Source organism: Zosterops lateralis (genome assembly GCF_965231275.1).
Source record: "Zosterops lateralis genome assembly, chromosome: 3".
NCBI classification, from domain to species: Eukaryota; Metazoa; Chordata; class Aves; order Passeriformes; family Zosteropidae; genus Zosterops; species Zosterops lateralis.
In genome coordinates, this window is record NC_139764.1 from 89814624 (window position 1) to 89824972 (window position 10349).

At 37.6% G+C, this 10349-nt stretch overlaps 1 protein-coding gene across 2 annotated transcripts in view; it reads right to left on the reverse strand.

The window, feature by feature from the left end:
• The window catches only part of TINAG (tubulointerstitial nephritis antigen), a 38182-nt gene extending 28402 nt beyond the window's left edge, over positions 1–9780 (reverse strand). The window contains exons 1-4 of one of the 2 annotated variants that reach the window (XM_083856642.1): positions 9283–9780; positions 4964–5027; positions 3753–3842; positions 2155–2269 (exon numbers count right to left, since the gene is read on the reverse strand). In XM_083856642.1, coding sequence (XP_083712768.1) covers positions 2155–2269; positions 3753–3842; positions 4964–5027; positions 9283–9652 — 639 coding nt within the window. In that variant the 5' untranslated portion in view covers positions 9653–9780. Of the gene's footprint in view, positions 1–2154; positions 2270–3752; positions 3843–4963; positions 5028–5792; positions 5976–9282 lie in introns of those variants that run through there. The other variant, XM_083856643.1, reaches the window with a different exon arrangement.
• Positions 9781–10349: the final 569 nt, after the last annotated feature.

Sequence of the window (10349 nt, forward strand, 5' to 3'; positions counted from 1 at the left end):
AAAAAACATGACTGAGAAATGTATCTGTGGAACAAAGGCTGTAAGAAGTGTAGCAGTGAAAATAGCTGAAGGAAGCTTAGTAACAATAATTCAATAAGCTCGATATAATGCAGGACTACTGAGTAAACAGCTACTACAAACTGAAAGGAGGAAAGGAATTATTATATAGAATTTCTTGAAATTCCCTTCCCTTTCCTGCTTTCCTAGGTGGGATTTGTATCACCTAGCTAGATACTTAGCAATGGAGGTGTCAGTCTCTGGGTTGGGTACATGACATCCTTTTTTTGCCTGTGCTCTATGAGTTTCACACTGTATCCTTCAAGGAAAAAAAACAAAAACAACAAATCAATCCAACTCTTTTGAGCCTCAGTGCAGTTTACCGGTAACTTGAGGCAGACAACTACTAAATATTGGAATAAATTCCTTTATGCCATTGTCTTACTTTGACCTGCCATCTTCAAGTGAAATGATCCTTCTTTGGCTGCAAAGAGTAGTCCAGAAAATCCTACAAAGCAAAACTCCAAAGCTTAATTCCTGTCCACTTCTTGCTCTGGCAACCCTTCAGAGTGTAATTTTGATTGACTTGGCCAGTCTGGGCCTGAGCCCAATGCCTCGCCATGATGCTGCAGGGAGCTGATGTTGTCTAAATCAAGGCAAAAGGGTTAGAATTGCTAAAATTATTGCAGAGACTATGCCCTCTTTCCCCAAAACCCATTCAAGTGGCAGCCCTGCACTGCTGTCACCACAGGGCCTTCTATCTTGTGGAAATCCTTCTGCCACTGATGCCTAAAGATTCTTAGCTTTATACATTTATATATTTGCAGCTTCATAGATTTTTAATATACAGCTGTATAATTTTTCATGGTTTCTCACACTTCAGAATAGTAGATTACCTTTTCTTACACATTCATGCCATCTTCTTGAAATTCTGTTTAAATAAATAGCCTTATTTTCAAGAAAAGCATTTCTAACAAGAACACTGTTTTACACCAGCACACAGGAGACGACAAAATACAGCAATGAGAAGCCCTTGGAGAGACTCCAAGGGGCAGGCACAAGGGTGCTAACCTGGGAAATTAGTCTCCTATAGGATGTACTTGCTAGATATATTAATTAATTCAACTTATAAAATTTGTGGAAATCCGATATTGGGTATGAGTAAAGATATTTTGTGCATCTGAAAGCTTTCATTAAAGGACTGTACTTTATTACCACCTTTAATATTGTTTGGAAAGTTTTCTTTTATTTGTAAAAACATCACAACAGATAAACAAACATCAACAATTGACTTCAAAGAGATGATCAAATGACATCACTTGCCTGAACTATATTGAAGGCAAAAAAAGAAAACTCCTGTTATATTTAATGCTTTTGCAAAACTTGCATCTATCTATTTATACTTTCACTTCTAATTTCACTCTGATGAGCTAATTCGGTGGGGGTTTTTTGGTCTGTTAATTCCATAAATTGGTCTCTAAGAAAGAGATTAAGTAACTGATCCAAAGCATTGGAAAAATCACTCTGGATTCAATGACTTGTATTTTTTCTTAAATTGCTTAACCTATACTTTAAGTACATAACTTAAAGTACATTTGCTTTGATTCAGAACTAATTTCAGCATAAATAGATGACAGGAAATTTAATTTAGCTGTCATGAAAATTGCCATTGCCAAGGGGTTTAAAAAGCTAGTAGTAGAGAACCATTTTATTTTGCAATGATTCCCATAATTTTGCTGTCCATTTGTTCAAAACCCAAAAAAAGCTTTCACAGCTTCTGTGAAAGATTGCTGTTTAGTCTCAGCTGTTAGCCTTAATGAGCTATGCCCAGAAGTATTTTTCTGTGGTTACCGCTATGTGTGCAGTAATTAGCAAATGGAGAGAATATGAAGCCATCTTAAGGAAGTAAACTACAAGGATAAGTTAATATTGCTGTAGAGCTTCACAGTGATTAGGATTTTCTTTCGCTCCTTCTTACTTTGATTTCTATCAGTAGGGCCAGACATTCTATGACTCTTAGAACTATTCTAGGAACATCATATTCAACATGGAAACATTTAGTGACAAAACCCTGAATCACACTCTTGTAATTGTCCATATTTCTTTTTCCATGTGATAAAGTTATTAAGAAAATTAGCAAGTGTACATGACACTTACAGGAGCTTCTCTCATATTCAGCAAAGAATGAGATGGAGGGAGGGTGCCCAGGCGCTTTTTGAAACCTTCTTCCACTGTCATTCCCCAGAACTGACTGTAGTTGTCAGCTTTCCATCTTCCTCACAGATGAAAACCAAAAATACAAGACCCAGGTTAGTGGTATCACTCATATTAACACATTACTCATTTAAGAGTATAACAAGCAAAAGCATCCAGAAATAAATTTTTGCAATTGCATTTCAAAAACTTGCATTCAATATGCATAAGAAAATATTTTCTATGGACTTTTCTACTGCAGATAAGTGCAGGGTGGAGCAATACAGCAGTATATGAATAGTGGTGATTTGGGGTCAGCATGACATCAGCCTACAGGACATGAGCATGCAATACTTCAGAGCAATACTGGCAAATGAGACACTCAGTCAAAACATTACTATTCTCTTGAAGTTATGCTCAAGTTGTGCTTCAGCCCAGATTCCCACAGAGGACTAGCAGCCTTGTGTAGTGAGTTACAGTGCACCTTCAAGCTCTGGTACACCAAAAGAGAGATACTGCAAACCCAGGAAAAACCCCAGCTGACACCTTCTGCCTGAGTTTTATACTAATAGCCACTATGAGAGAAAGGGCTTCCCATGGTTCTCTAAGTATTTCCTTGCTACTCTCAGGTGGACTCAACTCAGATTGCTGCACACTATTTGCACAACAAAAAAAGAACTACCCTTGCAGCCATGCACATTTGAAACACACTGAAATTTACTACTCGATAAGGGCTGAGTGGCAGGAGTGAGCATTCTCTTTACTAGTTTCTTCCTTGCTTTTGTATGAAGAGCAAGGAGTGGGATTCATGCTGCCCAAAGAAGCCTTATTGCTCTTGGTCTCCCTTGGTCACCACTGACAAGAGACAAGTTCATCCTCCAGGGGCCTAACTTGGTTGTTTATCCTAATTCAGTTATTCAGTTGGTTTAAATGTCTCCCATGAATTACAAAATGTTTCAGTACTCATGATAGCTTGAAATCTGCACAAGCTTCATTGGCACCCTAGATCCTGGGGAGGCTGCCCCTGTATCTCTGCCTTTAAACAGCCAGCAGACTCCCAAGTCACAGATCCAGTATTGGGGCCCCTAATCCCTGTGCACCAGCCAGGAGAATGAGATAGCAAGAAAAACACTAAGCCCCCAAAGTTCTGATAACTTGATCCCCGTTGCACCCATCTTCTCCTTTTCCAGCGCTACCTGGAGTCCTGTTACATGGAACAGTGTTCTCAAGGGAGCAGAAAAAATTACTTTAAATATCTATCCCAAGTAATAAACACAGTGAAGAATAGGGGAAGGTGCTGTAAATCATGTTTTGAGAGAAAATAAATTGTTTCAGATTTGGAGAATATTACCAGCATAAAATGTTCAGTATCTTTCAATTTAAAGCTTTATAATCTGCCAGTGATATAGGAAAGTTTCACAAATGCACACTTACTGTCAAATTCCTGTAATGTATTTGGAGAAGGAAGGGGTGGGGAAGACTGCATACCTTGTAATTTACACATACACAGAATGAGCAATACTGTGATGCATAACAAAACTTTAAAATAAAAGGATTCTCACCCATAATCTCCAGAATTGATGTGCTGAATTAAGTCTTGGCGAACAAGGCATATGTCTGTTGAACATTTCCAGAGACTGTTGAAACATTTGCTGAAAGGACAAGAATATCATTAAACGAAAAAAGGAATTGTCAGAGAAAAAATATGCACTTTAACAGCAGAAGGCAGATGGAGGCAGAAAAAAGTGTGAACAATATAATTGTCACAGAGTGCTTATGAAGATATACTATCATTTCTCCCTGCTTCACCATCTAATGAGTTGGAACAAGGTGGGAAGGTTTACAATTTGTGAGAAAGGACATATCTGAAAAATTTTGCTTCCATCTTTGTGAGATCAAACCAGGGAATGTAATGTTGATGTTGAACTCCTGAAAACATGTGATGATTAGAGGAAGTTTTACTCTGGAAATCCAGAAAGGGTTTTGTGGCCCCAGACATCATGCTCTAAAGGCCCTGGACTAAAGTCAGTGCAGTGGAAGCTCCAGCCCTATTTGGGCAGGGCTGTAGCCCTGGGATTCCAGTGCCTCCGGTGTAGGGCTGGTTTTTGGAGAGGCAAAGCTCAGGCAGCCAGTTTCCAGGGCTGGCAGCAAAGCTGCCCGCACTGTTTGCTTCTGCCCCAAGGCAGAGAAAGAGGTGCGCAAACAATTCACCCTTTTCCATATGTATGTATATATACATGTATATATACATATATATATGCACTTTCCTTATAGGTTAATGTAAGTTCTCATTACTCATGCAAAGAAAAACACACGCACACACACACACACAAAAAAAAAAAAAAAAATCACAAGAAATCAAAGCCAAAAACCAAAACCTAAACAAGCAAACAAACAAACAAACAAACAAAAAACCAAGGAGGAAGGATTCCACAAAGTTTAATGACATTTGTTTGATCTGCATTCAGGTCAATGCCCAAGTCTAGACTGAAACTATTTCAATTTAGGTTTGACTGAGCAGGAGCAGAACTAGGACAATGATGAGGAAATTTTAGAAGTCTAATATGTATATATTGTTAAGAAAGTCCAGTTTCCCTCTTGCTGTTCTTCTAAGTTGACTGTAATCTACCTCCACGAGACCTTAATACTTAGCACTACTTTTGCAGCCATTTTGATTTGATTACATGTTTAATATAAAGATGCTCTCTACCTTAATTCCTGTTTCATGACATATGCTAAATAAAATTCAATTTGCTGTTCTCTGAAACATTACCAGGAATTGCAGTTGTCTTTAATTATTGTTCCTTCTCCGTAATATCGGCCATCTTTATAACAACCTGCCAACATAACATATAGATGTGTGAAAATAAAATAATTCTTCAAGTGAATTACTGAAAACTCTTGCTACTATTGTATTAATTGGTTTTATGCATTATGGTTTATGCTTGAATTAGTTAGTTGAAAGTCAAGAACATGGTTCCACTATCTTCCAAGTAATGAAGGCAGTTTAATGTATTTTATTTTTTTAGGAAATAAATTATCATTCATAGTAAATAAACTCAGTGTCAGATTCCAAACAACCATTATTATTATTATCTCTACATACAAATAAAAAATTTCTTCAAATAAAGGCAAGTAGTAACAAGAAAATATTTCTAATAATAATTATTTTCTAACTGGCAATTAAAATAGAAATAAGTCTTAACATTTAGAGAATTTAAAAAACTAGTGAATACACCAAACCTATTGTAATAAATTCTTTTTCCTTGCCAGATTTGCTCCTCTTTGAAAAACAGACAGATCAATTGCATTTCAAGGAAAATGTATGTTTCATGCACCCTCCAAAACCCACTATAAAATGTAAATTGAGCGATGAGTTCTCAAAAACAATTCATTCCTTCCATTTTTTTTTTTTTGTTTGATAACACTTCACTGAGAAAAGATTTTGTTTGTGTTTCAACATCTTCCACATAATTTGTTTCATTGGTGCATTCGATTGTCAAAGCTTCAGTGGACAAATGATCCAGAATGCCTGCACAGGGTGTTGGATTGAGCCAATAACAAACATTGTACATTTATCACACAGGTCTGTGCTTTCCCACCTGTTCTGATAGTACAGCCTACAGATACCATGTTTCTTCCCCCACTGAGAAGGCTTGGACTCTCTTTTCCTCTGTTTTCAAGAAGCTTTAGTATACCGTTGACTTGCAAATTTGCATAGTACCATGGTTTTTCCCCCAGCACGAGTGTGAGGAAGGCCATGACCCTCTCATGTCCAGGGCTGGAGTTTGTCTGCACAGATCCACACACACAGAGGCCTCAACTGCCTATACTTCCTTTGTTGCCAGGACAGAAACACGCACTGCAAGCCCTACATAATTTCATACCAAAGTGCAGAAGCGCAGCAGAAGTGATGTATTAACTATAAATACTTAATTTATTTCACTGTTGTTAGTTCAGCAGGCTATGGGAGATAGCACAGGTAAAATAGATCCCACCAAGGCAGTCTGAGGCCCCAAGTGTCTGCTCTAATCCAACTTCTGCTAAGAGCTGAGATATTTTTCACAGAATACTCAAAGCAAATTGTTTGTCACAGTACGTCACAAAGTCAGCATCAGACAGTAGCTGGAAGGGGGATCAAGCAAGTTATTTCAAAACTATCAAGAGAAGGAAGTATCGACGCAGCATTCAAGAGATAGAACAGACCCTCACTGGAGCTCTGCTGGCAGGGCTCATTGCCTGTGCCCAAGATAAAATTCTGGACTAGTACAGAAGCAGCTTTATAATGATGTATGCTTAAGGAACTGAAGATTAACACCATGCAGTTTCTTTAGCCTAGCCAAATTAGTATTTTGGGGGCCAGGAGTACTGCCTGAGGCAGCAGTGAGACAACAGAGATATCTAAGCTAAAAGACACATGAGAATACAGCAAAGTTGTCTCATTCTGAATGTATTAGATTGGATTATTAATGCATTAAGTGGGAAATAAATTAATTTGAAGATGCATCTTGGTGACTTTGTGAATGGGATTTTATTATGAGAAAATCATTAATGGAAAGAAGAGAATTTGAGAAATAGAGACTTCCTTCACAGTCCAACATTCATATACCCTTAATGGTTCTTATTTCATTTGTCTCCAGCATTGGCATGAGTACTTCTGAAAATGAAATATCTTCAGGTTTACTTCCTTGTAGGTTAGACCTTATCTATCATGTAAAAGCAATCAGCAAACTCACTGGATGTCACTTTTACACCACCAACAGGGTGAGACCCAGTGTGTGGATTTTTACAGGGCTTTTTGTACCATCGGAATAACTGAAACAAAGAGATAAAATAAATAATAAATCCTGAGATGAAACTCAAAAAGTTCTTCTAACAACAAAATTTAAAATACTATTATAATAAAAGGACTCTGAACTTCTATTTGGTATCTAAAGCAGGAATGTGCGGTTTCTTCTGAAGCAACACATGAAAGCCACAGAGAAAAACTGAAGGCTGTGTTTATAAAGGCAGAGTCTAAACAGCTCCACACATTTAAATCAATACTGACCCCCAGCATGGTGCATATCCATGGAAGAAGTCACAGTGTAGCTTGTTTCTGCTGTACACTGTCAGTGAATATGTGAGGATCCAGAAATAAACCTCTGAGCAATTTTATTGCTGTACATTCCAGCCCATGTAAAACACTTCAGTTTATTGGTTTATTTAAAGAACTATGACTCAGGAGGCTCTGAGAGCAAAACCTCTCGCAACCAAAAGATTAAGATCTTCCAGGTAAAAAGTACTTTGGCATATGTGGTCTTCAAGTGCTTAAATAATTCTTAGCCTAAGGCAGAAATGTAGTCTCAGTTGCTAAAAGTCAGCTAACATACTTATGTCGTTTCTAATTATGCTTCCTAATTTGCTTAATCTTCAGGCATTTAGTCCAATCTGTGTCTCCTTTTTTTCATTCCAATTCCTCAGATATTCCAGTTCTAGAAAGAGTCTTTAGAGATGGTTTTGTTTGTTACTTTTTTGGCTTTATTTTTGGCTTTATTATTTGCCTTTTACCCTCTAAATTACTTACTTAAAGTATATCCAATAAAGAGATTTTTAAAACTTGCTGACTTTCCATCACTTTAAATATCAGAGAACTGGGACTTTTTGTGAGATGACACGTAAGATCATCTATAGGACAAGTAAAGCTACTCTAAATATGATGGATGCCCCTGACAGGTATATTAGGGTTTACAAAACAGCAAACACAAATGCAAAAAATTGGATTAAGAAAGCAGTAAAAATATTACCCCTCACCCATTGCTGTATCTAAACCTTCTGTTACGCTTCAGCTTTTAGAGGCAGACTTGTGACAGTGACCATGTGGCAAACTGCTGCACATTTTGTAGTGATTCAATTCCCTGAGACAGTTTGGCAAAGTAGACTTACCAGCTCTCAGCTCTGGGCAAAGATACAACTACATATTTATATAGAGCTTGCAATAGAAACCCCATGTCGAAAATAATATACACCACTGCACCAAATAAAAATGAAAAAAAAAAAAAAAAAAAAAAAAAAAAAAAAGTCTTCATTTACATAGAGCCCTAGAACACACTTTTAAATGGTTAGAAACACTTTGGAAAAAAAAAAAATGTGCAGCATTTCTCTCACTCCCAGTTATCAGAATTTGGCTGTGTGCTTAAGAGCACAGCCTTGTGAAGAGCTTGTGTTCTGAGTGCTAAACTACGAGCAGCAAGGTTATTGCAAAGAGACAGTTAATTTTAAAAAGTCACAGTAGTATTTTGTTGATTTTAGGCTTTTGAAACTTTGATACATTCTCTACATCTCTTCAGATTTGGTGTATTGACAGTAAGAAAGCTACACAGTCTTAAAATCCACAATACTACATTTTCTTCATCAGTAGAGATTTGGCCTACTCAAAAGCCAAGGGAGGAACAGATTTTTGAAAATTTTTTTCCCCAATCTTTAGTACTAAAAATAATTAGACCTAGTTTAGAGTAGTCCTGGAGGGACTTCCACTGCAAACTAACTAGTAAGAAACTAAAATATGCCACAAATCCTTGTTCCAAACACATCCCTTCACCTACTCCTTGTTCTAAGCACATCCCTTCATTCAGTCCCACACCTGAGCTGTCACCAGAAAAACAGTGCCCCACAGGAAAGCTATGCTGCATCAAAATCATTGCAGAACACCTCAGCACCATTCAGGATAACCTTCACTTTTGTTGATGATTTGTTTGTACTGATGGACACAAATATTTAGAGCTTACTGTTCACCTCATTTTAATCTGTGCAACCCTATTGAAATTTTTCGGCTTACAGTAATTTTGACCCAAAGAGGTTATTCTCTGAGAAGTTTCAAGTAAAACAGAGTTCTGTCCAAGAGGAGTACAATCAAATCAGTGCTAATGTCCTAGAGACAAAGAAATAACAGCAAGTATAATTCTCACTCCAGTTTCACTGTGTCTTTGTCCACTATGTCTTTGGTCATATTTTCAGGATTTATACACTCTAGAGGCTAATCAGTAATTCCACTTCTGTATATATTTTCACTGTGATGCACTAACTCCAGCTGAAGGTTTTCTCTCTACTTACCCCATGCTGGAGGAGGCCAAGGCTCCTCTGACCTGGTGGGCTCCACAGGGTGGTTGCAGACATCCCAGTAGTCAGCACAACAGTCTACAGGCCCAGGAGAGCCCGAGGTGCAGTACTGGTCACAGTAACATATAGCCCCTCTGGAGACAATGGTAAAGCTGCAGTCATCATCTCTTCCCGTGCAACAGCCTCGTATCCTGCAGGACCTTCCTTGATACAGACTCCTTTTAATCCTGTTCCACTTCACATAACCACTGTCTTCTACAGAGTAAAGTCCTTGGGAGACATTTCTTCTAGAATCAAGATGCTTTGCCATCGAAACTTCGCTGGCAATGCAATATAAGAGCAATATCTGAATTTTGTGCCACATTCTTGTGCCTCTAGGAGCCTTTTATGAGGCTCGTTGTCCTTCACTTTCTCAGCAAATGTTCATTTAAAGTTAAAGTACCTCCAGTTAGCAATCCAAAAGAAGGAACAGAAAGCAGCTGACTACAGTTTTCTAGGAAGACTCTGCATGTGTTAATTATTAGTCAGATATGTTGTAAACTTATTTAGTTGCCCAAGATACAGAGGTACTGGAAACAGAGCCACAACTATGTATTCAGCATTATGAAACTGGTGTGACCGCTTGCAAGTGAGGAAGTTTATAGCAAAGTTTCAAGATATACTAAATTTACATGATCCAGTATTTTAGTTCTACACTTGAGACTTCTAAAATCAAAACAATGTGAGGAATGAGTACATGGTGTCAAAGGAAGCTCTCTTTCTTTTTGTGTTCTCCACATGATTAGAAGACCTTTGACATTAGATTGTATCACATCTAAATTTTCCTTTCTGCTCAGCAGGGTGACATCACTGCAGTAAACTTATCCTGCATCCCCCATTTCAAGTTTATTTCCAGTGATCTAGCTCAGCCTCATATGCTTCACTCTTTTCACTGGTTTTATTATGGGCAAAATAAAAATAAAATAAATAAAATAATAATAATAATAATAATAAAACAGGTGATATTCAGTATAAACTGTAACTCAAAGGTATTCTTTTAAGGTTTGCATTTCCATAGTCAA